Source organism: Pempheris klunzingeri, chromosome 4 (genome assembly GCF_042242105.1).
Source record: "Pempheris klunzingeri isolate RE-2024b chromosome 4, fPemKlu1.hap1, whole genome shotgun sequence".
NCBI lineage: Eukaryota > Metazoa > Chordata > Actinopteri > Acropomatiformes > Pempheridae > Pempheris > Pempheris klunzingeri.
The window spans coordinates 5,863,334-5,886,344 of NC_092015.1; the positions used below are offsets into that span (position 1 = coordinate 5,863,334).

Here is a 23,011-nt window from a genome sequence, read left to right on the forward strand (position 1 = left end):
TTGCACTTGAAATTAAATGTATTTTCTCATCAGCCTTTAATTAAACATGGCCCTCATTCTTGATTGGAAATTCCGATCTTAGGGTGAGGTTTGGTCTCCAACATGTTTACTTGTGGTGCATCGGGAGATGGTGTGAGTTTTGCAGGGTGTAATTACACAGTCTGATTAGGCACTATCAGGCTGACGGATCTCTCTGGCTTTTGGCCAAGTCACAAGCAGTCAACTGTAGACACATACTGTATCTCTACGTCTACGGCCAAACCACTCTGATGATGCCAAAAACAAGCCAAAAGAACCAGAACTTGCTCACATCCACCGTCATTCATATAAAATCGCTTGATTCATAATTACCAGCAACCAGCTGATTCCTTTTTCTTACAGTCCAACGCTGTTCTGAATTCAAATGAAACAATTTAAATGGCTCTTGTGACAAAAAAATGAATAATCAGACTTTAGTTCATTTGGCCTCAAGGAGAAGCAGAAACGATAGCTTTTGTGATTGTTACAGCATAATGCATGTCTATAACAAATGTCCTCAATGAAGAATTCATTTATCTCACTGAAGAAGGCCATGCAGGGGGGTCTGGCTGCTCTGTCATTGACTCATATGAACTGCAATGTTCTCACCACCCTGCTATTTGAGAGACTATTTCTTTTTCTGGGCGAGACTGAATTCAACAGTGTAACCACTTATGTTGAACAGGTATTCACAGCCAATCACATGTATTTTTATATGGTAAAATGTATTAAGTAGAAATGTGTATCCTCTTACATCCTAAGAACTATCTGCCAACAATGATATTCAACAATATATAAATCCAGACTTCAAACATACCTGCTTGACATTACATTTTGATAATCTTTACCTGTTGTTTCTCCCCTCACTGCACTGCAGGAATCCTACATCCTAAAGTTCATCGCACTAATTCAGGCAATATGTGATTTACCTTCCTCACCCACTCCTCAAACCTGTTGTCATATGACCTTAAGTGCCTCAAAATCCTGCCACTGGAAGAAACCAACCTCACATTTTCACTCGACATTTGACCTACGCAGAATCCTTGCTGTTTGCCATTACTTGTCTACCTGACCACACTGAGAGAGAGAGAGAGAGAGATATATATATATATATATATATATATATATATAAAAGTGTATATTGCTATTCTATAATAGATTCATTTAACAGTAAGTGATTCAACAGTTAAAATGTTGGGAGCACAGTGAAGAATTAAATAAAGTTGAATTTTAAATTACTGGCAAAGCAACAGTTAGCTTGGAATAAAGAGAAAATAAACTGAGTAGCTTCCCTGAGAAGTGATAGCCAGCATGGTTGAACAGACCAGCAAGAAAAACAACATAATATCCAAGAACACAGAGTTGGGAACACAGTTTAATACTTGATCTCTGAAAATTATGGCGAAACAACATCGTAGCACTTAATTGCAGAATCTACTTACTTTTAACTTCCCTTTCTATTTTTGTAAAATGTTTGTGTCTTTATCAACTGCTTCTTCTGACCATTTACGAGTGAAAAGATATGTCTTGTAGGCTTGTTGATCTCACACATAAATAAAATGTTGTATAATCAGATCTGAAAATCATATCTTTGGGGAATGGCATCAGTTGAATACGCATAACTGATTTAATGGCATAACTCACAATATCACAGCTTGTAGTCCTTACCAAGCTGGGATCTGGGTATGCTGGTCAGGGATTTCTAAATCAAATTAGATGAATATTCTGAATGTGAAGTCCTCTCATCTCTTGTGTGATGGCTGATGTCTTTTTAATTCATTCCCTACCTGGCCTTTTCACAAGAGCAAGAAAGTGGACTGCCCATCTCTGCAGATTCAGTCAACCCAAACTATGAATGATAATGTTATTTCGGGCAAGGTGTGAAGGCGAGGAGTCAATCTATGAGTCTCAATTTAACTATGCTCATATAAGGCACACAGTGCAGATTCAACACTATTAAAATGGATGATAGAGGGAACACAATAGAGTATGGACTCATCCTGTGTGTGCAGTTAAGTGAGGGGTGGCGCTGGAAGCGGATAGCCAGAGGCGTCCACCCTGGTTTGTAGAAGCATCAGAGGTGACTCACCAATGAAGTAGGCCAACAGGAACAGCAGTGTTACTGAGATGAGGATGGCACTGAGAGCAGCACATTTCCAGTTGCAGTGTTTATAGGGTTTCTTCAGGCTGAAGGCAGGTCGGGAAAAGGTGTTTCGAGGCAGAGGGCGTGGGGGAGGCGAGTATACCGTACTGGAGGTCAAAGGATATCCTGGTGATGTTGTGCAATACATTGGTGATGTTCCACCTGGTTTGAACAGGAAGTGCCTAGAAAAGAAACACATTTTCTTTTTAGTCTTACCAGAAACCCTAATTTCTCAATCTATCCAAGTGCAGCCCTTCCATTGGTAAGTAAATCTGTTTCCTAGCACATTCAATACTTCCATAGTCATAGTCCTGCTAGATCAGTGAGAGTACTAAACCATACTGGGTTTTGCTCAGTCGAAACTGTGAATCAATGTTAAATCTAATTTACATTACTAGTGACCACAGCTGGCTCTTGTTTATGCATTCATGCCAGTAACTATGTGTCAAGGCTGTCCAGAGGAGAGACACACTATGTACGGTTGCAGCATGGAGTGGAGCAGATGTATTTGTCCTTGAACAACATGGCTAGCTATCTCAGAAAACATGTGTAGAGCTGCATGTCCAAGTGCCGTATGAGCAGCGCATCAGAGAGTCAGTGGCAGCGGCACTGTTGTCAAGGCTGTTTAACTGACAAGTTTACAAGAAGCTCCTGAGCGACAGTGACATGAACGTGATTGAATGTCACATTACAATGTATGATGTGGAAAGTCACTGAGACCATATTTTGTTTATAAATATCAGGGCAAATCCTGTTCCTATCCTATGGCAATAAGAGATAACATGGCCAACTGTGGATCATAAAGCGGTCGTGCTTAACATTCATCAAAAGCAATACAACCCAACAATGTGATTTAATGCAAATTGTTAGTTGTATCAAACAGGGAAGGGACAAATACAGCAAAGGATTCTAGCACTCCAGGAGACATACACTGATGATTGACGGCATTTCAAAACAGAGGATGTTTGATGGAAAAATAGCACAGGCATCACTATTGTTTTCATGGCAAAGCAGATTCTGACAGTAGTGTGAGCCAGATAGCAAACATGCAACATACCCGTCGTTGTACGAGGCATCATGGCGTGCTGATGCCAGAATGTCCATCTCAATGAGGTTGTCCTGTAAAGTCTCTAGGAATGTCTGCTTTGCTATGTTTCTACACACAGGTGGAAAGATGGATATGAAGCTAGTGTGAGATGTGCGTGCAAGAAACACAGAAATGCCAATACAGTATGTGATCACCAAGCAACATGAACCACTGACAAATGGAGATCAAGACGGACGGCATGGGACAAAGAAACCAAAGCCCTTATGGAACTACTTCTACAAAGGTGTGAGACAAATCAAAACATCTACTTCTCTTGTTCCCCTCATTTGGGCACTGCCATACCTGGTTTTGTACGAGCCCTGCCCTTCTCTGCAAGCGTCTTGCTCCTCCCTGATAAACATTAGAGTATTCTGGCTCCTTCAAGGTTGTAATTGGAAGAAAACAATGCATCACTTACAAATAAGAACCTTGAGGTTTCTAACACTTATTTCAGACAAAACACTTTTTTAATATCCTAATTTCATACTTTTTACGCTGGATAGTTTCCTTAAGTACAGTTGTTTTTTCACTTTGTGTTTGCAACACTCCCAAAAAGTTTCAGTTCATTCTGAAGTTTCTAGAGGTGCAAGTTTCATTTATCCCATAATGCACTCCCCCCTGTGAAAGCTCTGTTCCATAAGGAAACACTGCAGCAATGCAATGGAGAAATGAACTGTCCACATGCAATGGGCAGGCTGAACACTTTAAGTGGTACAAGAGAAAAAGCCTTGTTTTAGATCCCTGCCCCTTCGAGCCCAGTAGTGAAGTCTGTTCATGGTCTCCAAAGCTTGTGTTTTGGAGAAGAATGCAACTTTTAATGAAGAGAGAACGTTGCTTGGCAGAGACTCTAAAGAAAGTGGTGAGCCTGGATGGGGCCAACCAACTGCTGGCATCTCTCCAGTGGCAGAGCAGGACAAGAGCTATCATTGCCGAATTTATCAGGGCCATTAAATTTCACAAAAGTGAAGAGAGAGGGCCATTGTAATACTATTAAGTAAGTTATGATGACATTTAATATTTCAGTGTCCATGTGGATATTAATAATGGTCTCAATTTCATTATTGGAAATTCAGCAGTCGATCTTTTTTCAAAGCAATAGGTCTTAAGGACTACATATGTGGTATGAGCAGCACTCGTGCCTGTTGCAGATCCACTCTCTTCACCATCTGTTTTCTGCTCCACAGGGAATACCTGTGCAGGATTAACTTTGGAGCTGGATGACGTGTAATCATTCATTATACCACTAACTGTCCTTCTACCAGCTGAAATTGATGCTCATTTTCCTGTTGACTGAGCCGTCTCACAATAACTGAAGGAGGAGACAGTAATTCTGTTCATAGCTGGTTGTTCAGCCATGCCAAATTACCTATTAGCTATTCTCCTGTCAAGAACAGATTCATTTATGGCAACATGTTTACTATATACACTATAGACAAAAATGTGGTCAAAAGTTTTCCACCAGACTGCTTTGAATAGATGTTAATAATATAATCATCTAAATAAAGATTTTCTTTTGTTTGTTTATCACAGCTTCCTAAAAAGACCAAGGCTACAAAATGTGTTTTTTTTTTTTTTTTTTACTGTATTTACACTTGCTCAGCGAGTGACCTGGTCACACTGAGAAGTTAAGTTTTGTTTGGGGAGTTTTTTGCTACTGTTAGCTGAGATATGTGATCATTACAAGGGCTGACATAATTTGCATTACTATTTTTGATTTGATAGCACCTTGCAATAAGACCAGCCAAAGAAATACCAACAGATATTCCCTCTGTTACAATAACACTTGACAGATCTACTTCACACAAGGGCCTCCTATTGAGAAATGTTCTAGAGAACTGAACACTGATTAACATGAAATAAATAAACTCAGGGCTGAAGTGGAGGAGCTAGGAAGCCTGCTCACGGGAGCCTGAATGTAATTTTGCAAGAACTGCTTCATATCCAACATGATTATGATTACTCTGCTGTTTAAACTCAATAGCTTCCACTGTTAGGATTGCTAACATTAGCCGAAGACCCAAAAGCAGAGCGTTTCTCTTGTTTGCCACAAAATCATGTTCATCTCAAATGTAGGCCTTTGCCCCTAGCAGGATAGTTTCCATTTTATTGCTTTGCTCCTTGTTAGCACTGTGGTAATTTAATATGGAGCAGACAGCATGAAAACCTGTCTTCAATGGCACCAGCTCAAGCTCAGTCTTACAGTAGCGAACATCTCTGTACACTGTCAGGGAGACAAGTTACACAGTACCTCGTTTCCAGGGGGATGTTGCTGTTGAGAAGCCAGTTGTCCTGTGCGCTGCCGGAGTCTTGACCACTGGCCGGACCCTCAGGGGGAACAGAGCTGTCTGTGGGCGCAGGACTTGGGTTGCTCCGTGGTGTGTAGTTGCCTCTGTTCAAGGAGTTAATGGAGGCTGCATGGTGCTGATGATTGGGTGAGTGGGAGTGGGAGAGGGGTAGAGGAGGCGTCCGCAGCCGAGAGTGGTTTTGAAAGGCTCCGTCTGAAAGCGAAAGAGGAAAGAAATGAAGCACATTGCAGCAATTTCAAAAGAATGACTATTCTGCTCATTTACTGTTTGTTTTGAGTCACCTTTTTCTTGGTTACCTTTGGAAACACCATCAAAGACACCCAGACTCACAGTCTGTACGCCAACACAGTTTCAGAACGACCTCAGATCCACTGAGGATGCACAGTACAAAAGGCTTTTGAAAAGTGTATGTGTGTGTGCTACAGTATGTGTAACAGGGTAAGAAGAGCCTTATGCTGTTATTTTAACTCCCTGAGCCTGAAAATTCTGACTGATCAATTACTAGGCATAGTTTCACCAGCGGCCCATAAATTAACACCTAAACTGAAGACTAATTTCAATGAGGAGCTGCAAAGCCTTTTTATGAACCACTCCTACAAAAGTCGTTGTTCTGCTCATTATTTCTCCCAACTGGTCTCTATCAGAGTGTGCTCTCTGCCTCCCACAGAGACCTGGGCCCCAGACCAGACACTGGCTCCTGTGTAAACAGATGAGCATGCCTCTCCTTAAAACTGGCCATGGCTGCTTTTGCCATCCATTTAGCAGAGGAAAGGATGTTTGAGCATGTGTAGTCATTGTAGTTGTGCACATTTGTAGTCGCAAGTAAGTACGATTTGAAAAAGCGACTATCAAGTAACAACAGCTATCTGTTTCAACAAGCCATTATTAGATTTGCTGTGGTCAAGCTTATTAGAAGGGATTCAAGTGGTCATGTACTGTTTCAGAGCTTTAACTCACCGCAGCCACCAAAACTTGCTCTGTTCTTTTGAACGTCTTTTACCAGCTCTGTTGTCACTTCATCAGATGATTTGAAACCATTAGATATAAAGAAAAAGAAATTATACCCAATAGTCCTATTGTATAGGCACTATTTGATACGCTCTGCACTTCACAAGATAGAAGACCAATGTCCTTGTGGACTCTATATCCATTTATTTCCACATCTGCTAAGCCATTCATCAATCAATGAAACCTTGGCTTTACAGAGAGCCAAAGAGTGGCTCTTCTTTATAGCAGTAAGCCTCCTTTATTTCACAGATATCCACAACACTAAATTGCCAATTTACAGCAGAGAGAGTGGAACAGACACACACAGAGAAGGCTTATTTTGATAATCAGCTCCTTCATTAAAATGACACCTATTTGCACTAATCAAGAAGCATAGTCATTTCAAATGTCTTAGGTGCCAGAAACATGAAGTTGCCTATATCATCACGTGTCAGTTAAAGCAGATTGATTCTGGCGGCGCTGAGAACAAAGCAGCACTATGCTTCTGTGCTTGAGATATTTTGGGAAATTGCAAAGAAAACCCGGCTGTGTTCACAGGTAAAGTGCTAACGAAAGGCTCAGCAAGAAAACACAAAAATAAATAAATAAATAAAATGTAGTGTGCTGCATTTAATCCTCAAGCACCTGCTTAGGTCTCTTCCTGCAGGGCTTTCAACGCGTGTTTTACAGGAAACTTGGCAATTCTACACATTCTCACATTTGGAATGTTTCAACTAATTTCTATTTATGTTCAGTACGTTTCATTAAAACTACAAAAATAGCAAATTATGACCTTCAGGCTGAACTCTGAACCTGGCTCACTGCCGCCTAGTACACATATTTTATAGGAAGAACAAGTGACAGAAATCATTTCATTTCTATTTCATTGGAGAAAGTACTTTATCATGCATCTGTCGCACTGACAGATGGTTCCATGCTGAGCACACTTTTTCACATTGCTGCCCTCGTAATTAGTTGAGCTACTGAGAGAGAGGCACACCGCAGTCCTGATGAACAACAGACTAGTGTGTGGTAAAACCACACAGTTGTTGATGACCTCCCTCCTGCTCAGTAATGTACCTGATCCCTAAAGCCATTAATAAGGTTATGCTAATTCGATACAGGGACAGCACAGACATACGCAGAAAAATATATCACAAGGACAAATGCATCACTGCTCTGGAATGCATTTACTGCTCAGTAAACAAATACTTTACTTCCTATGACGAAGCAAATGTGGGGCAGCAAATAATTAATTGTTCTGACACTTGGTAACACTTTTTGTGAGGGCCACGGTTGCAATACATTTTAAGAATCATGCCATGGCCTCAAAATTGCCACAGAAATTAATCACTATATATCATTATAAATAGCAAGCTTCACAAAAGTAATATTTACTGCAAGTTTAATGTTTGGGATAGCAATATACTGTGAGGCATTCCTAGTATTGTCTACCTGCATAGAAAGCAAACATAATGGGAGCAAGGTGTTTTATTGCTTTTGCAAATTAATACACAGTGTGTACTAAAATTCTTCAATAGTTAGATGTACATATATTTATCTAAATTTAATTTGAGTATTTAGCAAAGATTTTATGTCAATTTGAAATTAAACTTGATTTTTAATTTGGAAGCAGCAGTTTGAAAAAGTTGTATTAGAGTAATTATTGGTGGGGGGTTATTTGGTCTGTGGTTATTTGAACAAACAAGTGTTTTACTCACTTTCAGTTTCCCAAAGTGCCTGGATTAAGTCAAGTTTTAATGCTTCATGTATTCTCTGTTGGAAGTTCAAATGTTTTCTTTTATGAGCCATATTATTATTTGGTATTAAAAAAAACAGCACTGAGCTTTACAATTTGTCTGTATTCTAAAGTACTTCAAAGAATGCTGTACATGTAGCACCCTCCAAATGCTTCACAGTCCACACAGAAACTTGGATTCGTTGCTTATCTACTTAATTACATATAAACATTGATGCATTGTGAACATGCTCTACAGAAAGAACTATATAAGCACGGCATCAAGACTGAAATTCACTACCGGACTGTGGGCATGTTTGCCCTTGTCCAACCAATAACCCATCTACAGCCACGTAAGTGTTCACCGTTATTCTTGTGAAAATATACAGAAAGATAAAAAACAAGACAGGTTTTAGGACAAAGCACGGGACAACACGACCCCCACAGATGTGGTGATTCAGCAACAATTATTCACTACTATCCAAAGGACAGAGAAAAATAAATGGTTTTCTATTGACCTGCTTTGCACAACGAAATTGGCAAGAAAAGGAGATTCATTTGTTATCAGAGAGACAGAGAAGGGGGAGTTTGCTACAATAGCTTTCACATGGCATTCAAAATAGAAACCTAAAGATATCTATTCAGTCTGGGAATGTGGTTTTTCATTTTTCTTTCTAACAGATGTATGCGCTGGTTAAGGCCTCCTGACACTATTCTAGACAAGTAATTAAGGCAAATCCACTTCATTAGCTAGAATCTCACCCCCCACCCTGAGAGATAACAGGAATGTCTGTCTAATGGCACAATATTATAATTGCTGGGAGACATCTGTCCAACTTGTGAGCTACACTCGAAAACTAATGCTAATGGTCACTTTCCAGAGTTTTCGTGAAAAAAAACAACTGGTTAACAGACTAAAGAACAAGTGAAGTTTTTTTGATTGAGGATTTGAATCCAGGATTTTAAGAACTATTTGTTAACATTATGCCACATTATTGGCACATTTCAAATCATGTTCTATTACTCAAACAACAAATTTAGATTGTCCAGTCTTGGTAGACTATGTTGGCTCTCTAAAAGCTTTCTATATCTGACGTCTTTCTATGTCTAAAAGCCAATGTTGAGTGTATTGTATACAGAATTGAGTTCTAGTGATACAAATCAACAAATCCCATGAAATAAATATTCAAAATGGCCCAGTTGTTTTAACTGAAATATAACTATTTCAACTGAAATATAGAATCTACAGTCGTGAACATTTAAGTGTGTTGAAGCTGTCACGAGAGGAACTTTTCTTGGGTCAGTGATTTCAGTGAAGCCCATCTGTCTGAGTTACACAACAAGAAAACTACAAATCTTAGAGATTTAAGAGATTTGCAGAAAATTTTGAATTAATAATTAATCAAAAAAAAAATTGTGCTTCTTGGTCTACATCTTTGCACACTGACATTGACTTGTCAGTGATGATGGCACTCTACCACTGAGAAGTGCTCCGCTGGTGTACTTTCTGTCTGGCTAAAATCAGCAACGGTAGTCATGGAAACAACGCTGCACAATGGCAGTACATCTATATGTAAAAGACCAGTCTTTATTTCAATGGATACATATTCAGTGGATATGTGGCTACCAGATGGTAGCTATTCGAAGTATGAAGCACTTTATTTGCTAATGTAATGTATGTCAAATAATCTGTATGTAGTGCTACAGTATGTTCTATGCAAATGAAAAACTAATTTGTTTGATGTCTATTTGTAAACCACAGTAACTGTAAACTTGTAACTGTAAACTGTAAACTCCTGAAATGCTTCTCCACCAATACATGTCAGATTAAACCTAAACAGATTCCTAAAAAAAATGTACAAAGTTTGATTTAATCAAAACCTTCAAAATACCTACATTTATTGATACCTAAACATGAAAAGCTTTTCAGAGGCATAATCTTTGCCACATTTGGCTACATGTGGAGGAGGAACACTGAGTTCTGACTTAATTTGCCACTCTGTGCAGTGTCCAGGGAGGAGGTCTATTTCTGAACAAGGACAGTGGATAAAGTCCACAGCACTAATGGTCACACCTGATGAAATAAAGTGATATGACAAGCCCAGGACACCCGATCAACGCACTGAGGTGTGAGCCACTCGATACAGAATTAATCAAAAGCTATCCAGAGCCCAGATAAATCATTAAATCTTGCTTACTGCTACAGCCCCTAAGGCTAATCACAGGAGCAAAATTTCCAGTTGAGTAGCATTTGTCTATAAAAACACAAATAGAATTTGTCATGAAGGCAGTGAAGCTGCACTCTTTCCTGGCTCCCTGAAGCTCGTTCTCTCTGCTGGCCCTGCTGTTTCCTACACCATTAGAAAAGTCTGAAGGGAAGAGCCTTGCGGGAATAGTAGCTGTCTTACCTGGACTCATTTGAGAGGTAACAGGTACCACAAACAACACATGGTGGGTATAACCCTCAGCTCTCCACTGGCTCTCTCTATGGGAATGAGGGGAAAAAGACCTTCTGGAATCTGAACATAAGCTCGCCTTCATTACTAACTGGAGGAGAAGAAAACCTGCTATTGTATAAGTATATACCTTCCTGCCACCAGCTTCCACTGAGCACACCGAATGAGATATGTAGCGAGAAAAACAAGTTTCATACATTATATTCTATGCACAAAATAGTCATACAAGTCTTTGCAAAAGTAAACTCAAAACACGCACACATACAAAGGCCTACACACACACACACACACACACACGCACTACACCGATTCCATGTTATATATTTATTTATTTTGTACTGCTTCAAACTGAGGTTTACCACAGTTTTCAACCTAATCCATTAGGACTAGTCCTGGCATATGCTTCTCTCTTCCTTTCTCAGATCAAATGGATTTTCTGTCATTCTTTGAGCTGCCTTAGCAAGAACAAGACAAGTGGTTATGTATGCTCTGTTCTGTATGTCACTCCGCTGCATATCCATCAAGAGGTTGAGGATTTTGTTAGAGGGCACAGATGGTCTGCAATTATCATGGAATGAAAGTAATGCATCTCAATTTATGTCAATGAAAAGAAGATATGTAGGTATGCAAAATGCATTATCCATGGTCTCTGTGCACTGATGAACAGCAAGTTGAATGGAACTGGACAAATTGTCTGTTGGCTCCAGTTCATTGATAACTCAACATCAACATCAAGAGAAACACATTCGTTTTGATATGTCAACTCAAAAGTGGAATCTCACATACTCAGAAAAACAGGGGCATGGCATGCGAGTGCCATGTGCTCCTCATTAAATTATTATTTAGCCTCAGATAGTTTCATTCCTCTTGGTGTCTGCGTGGATAAATTACTTTCTGGGGTGACCTCCTTTAACCACATTTCCCTCGTCCTTGCAGACACGGGGGGATGATTAAGCAGTTCAAATGAAGACTTATTTGAATTCACACACAACCGCGTTCCTAAGCCTTCTACCCGGCTCAGCATTCCTGCTTGGTCAGCTGTGAGGTGGTGGTGTGCTGGCCCTTTCACCAGGGAGCCAGGCTACACTGAAGCCAACACTGGGCGACCCCATGCTGCTTTGCATTAAGAGATGCTAATACTGGGAGGTTGCAGTGTTTCAGATCTTGCAGCTCAGCGTGGCAGCGGGCTCCCACTGGCAGTCTCCCCAGGAAGAAGCCCCTCAGAGAAAGCCGAGGGCCACAGTGAAACACATGCTTCACAAAAGGACTGCGGGCTTCAGCGAGCAGCCTCGTCAGCCTTAAAGAAACCCTGGCTCTGTGTTCTTCCAAATGAAAATAGGATCCCGGAGAAAAAAAAGTAAAAAATAAACACTGCAGCCTTGGAGGCTACTAATGTGAATAACGATATGCTGCTGAGAGCATTTACTTGTTCAAAATCCAGCAGAACATTTTAAGTCCTGTATGTGGGCTCAAAGATGACCTTGAGCAAATGTAATCTGAAGTGATAAAAAGCCACCTGTTTTCCAGTGCAACAGATACACCGCGAGCCAATTATTTTAGGCATACATAGTTTTCTGTGGTTGTTTACTGTCAGTAAAAAAGTAAATATTTCAGGCACCATGTCAACTCTGGATTTGAATATTTCTTCAATAACTGACCTGTGTGTCAAAGAGATCTGATTTGATATTCCAGTCATTTTTACCATGGTGGCTTTTAAATTACCTTTTTTGCTCATGTAATTCCCACTGAAAACCTGAGATGCATACTTAATTCCAGATTATATTACACTTGGCAACATGAAGTCCTTTTTTTTCCCCCAACCAGAATACCAACCTCTGCATAAAACTGGGAGCATTTGAATTCCTTCTCCATAAATTTGTTTAGACAATTCAGGAAATTTGTGATCTTTGTTTTAATCATATCGGCTGAGCAGCCCTTTGTCCATAAGCCTGTTCTGTGTGCCAACTCTACGCAACCTATTTAGCTCACTCTGGTTTTGTCACCTTGAGAGGTTGAGCTTCATGTAGTCAAAGTAGTGGTGAAGTGTGGTGAGAGCAGCTAGAATTGATACACTTGTTTAGTTACATACATGCTTTTCCCCAAATGTGTGTGGGGCAGGAAATATTTTACATGGAGGTATCACTCCTTCCTCAGTAAAGTCTACACACTTTTGAGCAAGGCAAATACTAAAAAAATGTGGAAATTGTGCAAGAGGCAAAAAAGCAAGCTTACATGGCTCACTAGGAGGTTTAAGTGAACAAACAGTGGAGGCTCTTTTCTGTTCTCTTTCTGATTGTAATTGGCTTCTTACTGTCAACGATTTTCTGTAATCAAACAACTAAGAATGTCAAAGAAGAATCTCACAGAAAAGCTTATTTTGCATAATTTACTACTTATTCATATGTAACTACAGCAAGGTGAGAGGTCCTCATTATGGCAACAACAGCATCAATATTGAGAGTACTGGCTTTATGCTACTGAGTTATAAAAGTGGGAAAAGGCTTTGCACCCTCTAGCAAGAGATACACAGAAACATGCTGTACTTTGCAACTTAAAAGGAATCTTACAAAGCTTGTGGATGACTAAAGTAGCAACTAAAACAGGAGATATTCCTCCTCAGTCCTCTCCTACCCCTTACTGACAGCCTAAGGCCAACCTAAATGCTGTACCTATGCAAATCAGTTTCATTGTTATGAGACAAATCTGCCGCGGTAAAGGCCATTCCCCCCGCCCATGTCCCCTTAAGCACAGTCATGTCACTGCTGGGTGACCAGCGTGTTGCTACTGAGGAATTAGGGGGGAGATTTGCGACGGGATTAATAACTCATTCTCCAGGCTTTCGGAGCCGGCAGCTAAGGCACTTTGGAGTTTGATGTAATTCAACCCTTTGGGTAGTTAACTCAGAAGCTTGATCAATTATTTAGACCATTTTATTTTGTGTTTGCCGTGCCAGTGGGATAAGCAAGTAGCTGCTGTAGTTGAAAGTCATCAACATTCAAATATCAGAAAAAAACCTATTCAGCATGCTTGCAGAATGATGACTTATGGGAGATTTCCGGCATAAACTGCCGAGTTTGAATGACAGCATTTTATATTTTCATATAGATGGACCATAAACAAGAATGTATAACCTGCTACACTTCCAAATGTGATATTGTGTGACCATAATAATAAATCTGTATTCCTAAGGTTACCTTACGGAAATGCTTGAAATGTGCCTATGTCCATGCATTTTTCATATGCCAAGGAGTGAGTCTGTGGTAAGTAAAGTCCACTGGGTTAGTGAGCACCAAGGCCTTCCAAGCTGGTAATGAATCCACGAGGGTCTATGAATCTGTTCTGGTCATACAGCAACAAACAAACACAATTACATCAACTTAACAAAACTACTTCACCCCATAGGCCGGCCAAACCATACCGTCTGCTACACGCAATCCATTAGTGTCCATAGTGACATGCCAAATAAAATCTTCACAATTAAATGAGTAAATTCATTGCGAAAACAATGTGTAACACACATAGACTGCTACCTAGTAGATCCACTGGACATGTTTTACAGTCTGAATTTTTGTCAACTGTCAACACCACGGATGCAGTTTGAGCGCAAATGTCATTCTGTCAGACTGAATGAGCGTTAAGTCAACAGCAGGAGACACTGAGTGTTTCAAGAGGAATGAGCTGACATTTATTAATGAGAAACCACATTGGGAATTTTCAAACCTAATTTAACTCAAGAGGCACTGTCTGTGCACTATCAAAATACAAAACTACAGTATGTCTTTCATGGGGCTAACATTGAATTTAATACAACTTCAAAGGAGTCAGTCCTTGCAGTGATATATGATGATACAGCAGGGACTGCATTGCACCTGGAGTGAATTAACTGTCTTTATTTCTTGCTTATTTTCTAGCTGAGTTGTGGAAGATGCATGCAGGCTGTTGTTACAGAGAATTCTATGGAGGGATTGTAGTTGGTTGCTCCCTCCAGCATGCATGAAACTGAAGAGAAATATCTGTGACAAATATCTCCTGCTGAACCAAAACCGTCCATCTCTTTGAGAGAGGCTCTGAACTTTGCAGACCTTGCTTCAGAGACTTCTGTGGATTTCCTGAGGCTACATATCGACTCAAAGTTTCAACTCCCTCTCATTGTGCTCGGAAAAAAGGGACATATTCTTGCCCATAGCCATCTGCACGGCCTATAACACAACATATCCAGGAGCAGGGGAACGCTAACCTCCAGAAAGCAACAGTAGTTTGAAAACCAACTCACCATCAGCAGTTGCAGTGGCAGGAGCATACAGGTTCCCTGAGCCAGTTTTAACTAAGAATGAATTGGGGCCAAACTCATCCTCAGAGTCAGAGTCCTGGGCTGGCTGAGCCGCACAGTTACCTAGCAACCCTCCCTGGCTCTCATTGGCTGCAATGGAAGGGGGAGGGTATGGGAGCTGCTCAACAGGGGAGGAGGAGGCGGATGAACAATGCAGCGGAGGACCTGTGGACCACAAACAGAGACAACACATGGGGGGGAAATGAAACACACCCAAACACAGGCAACATCACATAGGAGCAGAACACACACACACACACACACACACACACAAACACACACACCAGACTTAACTCTGACACTTCAAAAACAAACAGGGACACATCTGCCTTTGTCTCCGCCACCTCACCCCAGCTGGGAAGAAGAATACAAACAACTGAAATGACTTTGAGATAGAATAGAAAAGGCAAATGGCTGGCACTGGTTTAGAAAAAAACAAAAAAAAACAACAACACAGAACACCTTTTTGGGATGTTAACTGCAAAACTGAGAAAAATTCCAGTTTACAATGATAAAATCTATAAACAAAAACAGAGAAAGAAAAAAACACAGAGCTAATCAGTTAGGCTGTATGCATACATCAAAGCACAGCCTATGCCTATACAAAGTATGAAGGTGTGTTAAGTAAGAGACCTCTACTAACACACAAAAATGATTCATATTCTAGATGCTCAGTTTTAAAAATAACACCATCTAACATAACTGGACATCTCCAAACTACTGTAAAAAATAAACTAGCAGATTCAAATGTGTGTACTGTGCAGCATGCACATGAATAATATGTTCCCAGATATGGCAGGGTTGTTAATACCCCCTTCTGTGGAAACACATATAACCCCTGCCAGCCAAGAAATGAATCCAACCTGAACCAATCCTTCCCATTCCTTCTGTACTCTGTGTCCATCTCAGCTTTCCTACTTGTCAGTAATATAAAATACCTCCGGGATTAGACTGGCCACTCACCTTAACAGCAGAATATGAATAATTTACATTTGTGATTATTTATAGCCCCGTTTTATATACCGATATGCAACCGTAATTCTTACATACGAATATCATACAATTTCTTCTTTCAAGGCTTATTGGCTCCAATCCCCATGCTGTCATGGAATGTTAAATCTCCACAGAGCTCCTATTAATGAGTGATTAACTTCTGATGCAGCTCTGCACCACACTGAAAATTGAGTGCTTAAGTAATGTGACTGCAGTGAACAAAGCCATCAGTTTGGTGCTCTCCCCATCTTCTCATCAGTCCGTCGGCCTGGATGTTGAAATTCCTGCTGACTCTACTGTCATCCGTCAGGAGAGATAAATTTCCCTTTGCTCTGTAATGATCCCTGAAGAGTATTAAAGTACGACTCACTGACTCGCATCTAATTAGGAAACAATTAGTGATACTAACATATCAGCCACAGCCCTACACAAGCAGCAAATGTCCACTGTCCCAGAGAGCTACAGTTTGCTCTTTATATATATATATATATATATATATATATATATATATATTTCACATCGCACACTTCATTTCTCCCTCATTCTTCTAATGCTAGTGTAGGTAATGGGTGCAGAGGCACAGTAGCCATGCTGTGGGTTAATGACCAAAACACTGTTGTGCTTGAATATACAGCGATGTACAACTGGGAAAGGAGGAGCTGTTGAAAAGAACATCATTACAAGTCATTCACAGCATCCCTCAGATACATCTAAGATACTACATTTAGCATATGTCAAAACAACAACACTTTCTGCTGAATAGAGTGCCACTCACTGAGCAAGTATCTGCCGCTGTGAATTGCCAGAGACAAGACGGAAATTCTTCAAATTCAAAAATGAGCCGCACCAGGTCATGGACCGAATATTACAGCATTTTTCTCAAAGAGAATATTAATCAACGAGACAAGGAAGATTAAAGTCCTCTAAAAACGCTCAAAGTCATAACCTAAATGAGGTCACGGTAGTCATGCTCAGCAACCATTAGTCTTGCACACAGAGATTTTACCGTCTCACCGTGTTTAATTAATGCTGGACTTTGCAGTTCATGCCGTAACCACATGCACCTACATTCACAGGCGAAGTTTCTCTGGCTGCCAGAGCTGATTGCCTGTGCCTTCACTCACTATGTTACAGCGGCAAAAAGAACCGTTACTTAGGAGCCCCTGGACCAAGTGCTACCGCTTTAGCTCCTGACAGCTTCAGGAAGTGCCAGTTACTGCCTGGTTTAGCAAACACAGACCACCACAAACTGAATTAAAGTTCTTAATCAACTCATTGGCAACCCAATTACAAGAAGAGACACACACATTGGTGAGTGTGATCTTTAGGTAAGGATAACTTCAGATGGTATTTTAGAGCTCAGTATTTTGGAACATACGTTTTGATCCACTCCATAGTAACTTTCTAAAGGTGTAGCAGTTTAATGAAACACTGACTGTATTTCAATTCTAAAACTAGAGATTCAATGATTATGAAATCTCCCATTCCAGTATTAAGTTAAATGAGATTCAATAGGATTTATTTCAAAAACACTTAAAAAAAAAAGTATAATAAAGACACAAGTGAGAGTTGTGAAACATTATAGAAGTTGTTCAGGCAACAATAATTCCAACAGCTGTAAACCACACTTCAAAGCCCTAGTTCAAAGAATGACATTTATTTTCTAGGAAAAACAGTGTGAGATACAGACGCTGAACAGCAGCAGGAACATGAATCAATATTTCTTTTACAACTGTACACCTTACAAAAAAATAACCAAGAAGGTGTTCTATGTTACACTCTAAAACGTTGAGAGGACACTGGCTGTTGTAGAAACATAACGAAGGATCATTGGGCTCCTGACCTGGGGCCACCCTCATATTTCAATGTAATAACATAAAGTGATGTTGGACAATAGGAAAAATACATATTTGATAACATTATATATAATTTTGTATCAGGTAACAATATACTGTATATTGCAATATAGGTTATCTTCTCAAAATTCAAATGAAGTCATTGGTTGTAGATAATATAGCCGGACGGGACTGTCTTGATCGGCCTAACTAATGAAAATCCAATATCAACATAAAGCAGTCCCGTTCATAGATGTGCAGCGTTCCCAGAAATTATGTAATAAAATTCCAGGTATTAAAGGGATAACTGCATTGGTAGCTTATAGGAAACCAAGCCAAGTGTGAGAATATCTATACTGTTCACAGATCTCTAATGTCTCACATTATATATTAGGACACTCTAAGCTGAAGCCGTGCCAGAGAGTCTTCCCAAAACACCATCCGTCTATGGGAGAAAGGCTAAATCACTGGAAAGGTAATTTTTGAAATATAAAAATTGGCCAACTATCAGTCAATACAGGCATGAATATTTTATATAACATTTTTTGCTTTCAAATTTATATCCAAGCATGCTCTCATCGCCAGTTTGTATCTACAGTATGCCCTCGCACACCAGGTGAGGTGTCCACATCCCTTATTTGTCTGATCAACACTCCAAAACCCAAATAAATTATGTTTATAGAAGAACAGAGAAAGGCAAATCCTCACATCTGAAAAGAAAATGGAGCCAGCTTCATTAATGATGGTAACAAGTGATCAATTCATTCAATCATTCATTTATTTTCTGTCAATCCACAAGGCAATGAACTAATTGCTTCAGCACTAAAACCAATAAATAATTACAAACTTCAAAAGGATGTGTGGATACACCTTTTGCTCCAATGACGCCTAACAACCTCCATATGTTGTGTTAATTTGATCAATCCTTATATGCACGGCTGTGTGCTTCTGCTTGTGTATATGTGTTGAGTAATGAGTGGAGGCAGGATGACACATCAGCACAAATGTTTAAGATGTATGCGCCCACAGTAACCGCAGTCTTTAATGTCGGGACTGTAATGCAGAGTCATGCATTGAAAACTATGAGTCTAATCACAATGATCAAGTTTGTGCATGAAAAACAGGCAGAATCAGTCATTATCACTGTGCGAATACACGCACGGAAATGTATATTTAAAAAAAAAAAAAGGAAAGTCATTTGAGGAGGCTTCTCTAGCTAAGGGAGAGAGAGATAAATCAGGTAAATAGAGAATATAATTTAGAAGAAGGATGTAATTGAGTGAAAAGAAAACTGAGGAAGAAGAATCAACATTTATCACCCAGGGAGTCCTGATCTTCACTTCCCTCTCTCTCTTTCTCTCTCTTGATCTCCCCAAACCGAGCTAATCTTCCTGATTTCGCCTCTAACCGCTATAAATTCAGAGGCTGTACATAGAAACACAGATACATTCAAGGTGATATAAGTTGTCTTTCTTTAAATACACAAACAAGATCAATGACTACCTTAGTTAAATGTACTGCACACCCACAATGCCGAGCAAGGTGAAGCAGATGTGTGACTCCATGGTGACAACAGGAATTATCTCTAAGCTCGAGGACTACAGCTGCGGGCAGCATCTATAAAAAATGCAGCATATTTGCAGATGAACAGTGAATAAAAAAACAAACATCTCGGCGCCTGTCCTGTACCATCAACTGATGCCATGTGGCATACAAAGCATGCAGGAGGCAGGGGAATGACTCAGAGTCTCAGCCGGGAGTGTCATCCTCATACTGCCTCCCTTGTTGTAAAATACAGACAGTGTTAAATCTCCATTTTACCACAAAGCACGACGGTTTGCATGCGGGATTAATGTACGCAAGATAGCGGCATCTTTATTCAGAGCAAATGCTTAATTCACATCCAACAATGACACCTGGGCAAAAAAAGAAAAAGAATCTATAATACTGAACTTGCCACACTGGCTTGCGTAGTAACATTCGTGCATGGGTGTGTGAAAGGTTAGCAGTCTGTCTATGGCAGATCAGTAAAATGTTGAGTAATCCGCCCTTGGCGCTGGCTGTGTCATCCACTGTGGGAGGAGTGTGATTCACTTCAAGATGTCATAGCATGTTCAAGGCTGTCGTTATATTTTCAGCTGTTTAGCTCTGTAGAATTTTGTGCTGACTGCTACCGCCACCATCTAGGGCCAGACTTTTAACAGTTATTCAGATCCTTCCTCTGACTGTATTTGCATGTGGAGGTCACGTTGAAATGGACTGCTCTATTTTTTGTGAGGGCACATGGTTCATGGCATGAAGTGGTACTTACTAAGGTGCAGTGGATTTTATTCCCTGCCTGCGCCTGCTTAGTATTTTGCATTTAAAATCACCGGTGTGCTGCTGTTTTATCCCCCCCTGGTGTCACTTGCAAGCCGTTAACACATCACAATTCTGGTGTCAAGACTTTTTGCGCGGTCCACAGCCCACCTGTTTGGACCAAGCCTACAGCATAATATGCTTACCGTGCATATTATGCTTTCTGTGCTGTTTGTATCTCTAATTGGTGAGGGTGCACCTTTATAACGCTCTGCATTTTATATGCCTTTTATGTGCGTTTGGCTTGTCTGCTTCACTTTCATTAAACATTCTTCAATCAGCAGACATCTAATTGCACATTTCTCTTTTTTTTGATTTTGATTATGGGAGTGATGCCAGGAAGGCATGCTAAAGATTAATGTCTGATTCTTACCAGCATCTGTCAGCCACAACAGCTTTCATGTATGAAGGCCTTCCCTTTCAGTTGATTAACTCCTTTTGGAGTTAATTATATGATTATGCACACCACATTCACCAGTAACCTTGATTAAATCGTACACAACCAACACAAGGCTGTTGCGAGATCTTAGTATTATTGACATTTTGACACAGTTTATGGAATAAAAACATCTTCAGTAACTTGTTGCTTATTATTAAGGTTAATCCTACATGCAAACCTTAAGAAACTGCTTGGGCCTTTTTTTTTTTTTTAAAGTGTGGGTAATTATAAAGTATCCTGAGCAGAATGTACTCTATAGTTCTATGTGAAAATGAACCGTGAGTTTTCATGTTGCTTGCACTTGAACACTAAGTCATAATTACTAATTTATATTGCAGTGTCAGTGTTGGTTTGAGGCACTAAGGATGCATTGTAAGTCTGTTCAAAGGAAAAAAAGAAAACAGCTGGTTTTAAAATAAAACTATTACGCCAAACCTAATGCAAATAATGGTCTATTAATTGAGTTATATTTGCCTACAGGCTACTTTGGTCAACAAGGTACTTTAATTGGACATTTAATAGCTTTTGAATTGCCTGAGCATCAACAATTAACTTCTAAGCATTCCAATTTTGTCCCCCTTATGGTGTCCTGTTGCTTGGCTCTAGTGACCATGTTTACAGTATGAAACACGAATGTTCACTGCTCAGGCTCATGTTGTCCTGGGATTGTTGGGTGATACAAAGGCTTTACAGCTGCCTTTCCCATGAAAGGAGGTTTGATGCCCTTTTTGATTTTTTCTAACTGGCTGGCAGTGTTTGAGCTCTGCCATGACTGATTAAATGTGCCCTCTTGACTGCTGTATCACTGCTCTAGGTTTGGATTGAACTTCAAAGACTGTGGAAAGGCAGTGTTAGTCCTGCCTTTGTGTCACTGACAGTCTTTCTACGTCTTTGTGATTGAAGGAAATAAAGCCTGTAGTGGTGTTTTTGCAATGTAACATGATGAAAGATGGGGAGAATACTGGCTAACAGACTGGCTAGGGTTGGGAGACAGGAGTATATACAGCACAGCATACTGTGAAATTAATCTGCCAAACATCAGAGATTTTGCTGTTTAACATACAATATTTTGCTGTATTAGAGCACCGTGGGCAATGTTTCAAATCAGAAAGTAGGAATGTCCTTTGGTGACTAACAGGATACTTTTTCAGGCATTTGTTTCACATTGCTTCCCATCTGGTTATTGTATCTAGAAATCATTTTCTAGACCTGTCTTCTTTTACATTTACTATATTGCAATATACAGAGTGTACAAAATACTGGCTAACCGGCAAACATTTGACAAATACAAACATACAGGGTATCTTAATTAGTGGCTGTTAGGACAATTTTAATTCATTCCAGTATGCTGATGTGCTGATGCCACTTGTTAATGCAGTCTTTCATATTCCTCTGCTGTTTGATAACAACACTATGCAAAACCAAGACTTCATGAAGATAATGCACCTGATCTCTCAGAAATAATGTTAACTGCTTTGCCAAAACAACTGCACTCTTTCAGTGTGACACTGAGGCTGATTGTCGCCTCGGGGATAGAAAATTATTTTTCACTCTTCAGTGTGAATATATTGTTAATTTCTATTTTCCTAGTAAATTTGGCTCAAGGCAGACTTTTCACACTTTGCTGAACATTACTCGTGGGCATGTGATCAATGAAGGCAATGTACTTCACAAGAGGGCAATGATCCATCTACAAAAACGATGAGGTTCAGATTATAGACTGTATCCAAACACGTGTATCTTATTCCATCTTCATAAATAGCACTGCATTTATAAATGTTCATCAGAAAGACAAGGTAAGATCAGTTTACAATGTAAGTAATCATAGTGTGGCTTTAACAACTTACCTAATAATTTAAAACCTAATAATTTCTAACATAAAATCAAGTGATTTTTGTATACTTCTATGTTTTGGGAACACACCAATGTGCTCGTGAGTTATTGGTGTATGTGCTCAGGTAATAATTACACTTATCAGATGTCTCTGAGCGATACAAACAGGATGGCTTAATTCTTGTTCCTGCATTATCAGGATTCCCAAATTGTCATAATTGTTTTATATTGCACAGCTGGAAGCCATAACTAGCCTTTTATGAAATTAATTCTTGAAAGGTGATCTCAGTTCAGTGACAACAACAAAAAAAGAAATCACAAATGAGACAGTGTGTAGCTCAAAGGGATGGGTTTGAAAAGGTCTAAGCCTAATGATAAGAAAAATAAGCAAAGGCAAGTAATAAAGTGCTTTGTAAACAATGTGTCATCCATACAAGTAAAATCATTCATGCTATTAGTTGATTTTGCATCTCTTTACATCGTTACAC

General features: G+C 39.8%; 1 protein-coding gene across 1 annotated transcript in view; it reads right to left on the reverse strand.

Annotated features, from left to right (window-relative positions):
• tenm4 (teneurin transmembrane protein 4) overlaps positions 1-23,011 on the reverse strand; it is a 111,593-nt gene that overhangs the window by 73,721 nt on the left and 14,861 nt on the right. The window contains exons 3-6 of the mRNA XM_070828739.1: positions 15,009-15,230; positions 5,497-5,746; positions 3,219-3,317; positions 2,108-2,343 (exon numbers count right to left, since the gene is read on the reverse strand). Of these exons, the coding sequence (XP_070684840.1) occupies positions 2,108-2,343; positions 3,219-3,317; positions 5,497-5,746; positions 15,009-15,230 (807 nt within the window). The remainder of the gene's footprint in view (positions 1-2,107; positions 2,344-3,218; positions 3,318-5,496; positions 5,747-15,008; positions 15,231-23,011) is intronic.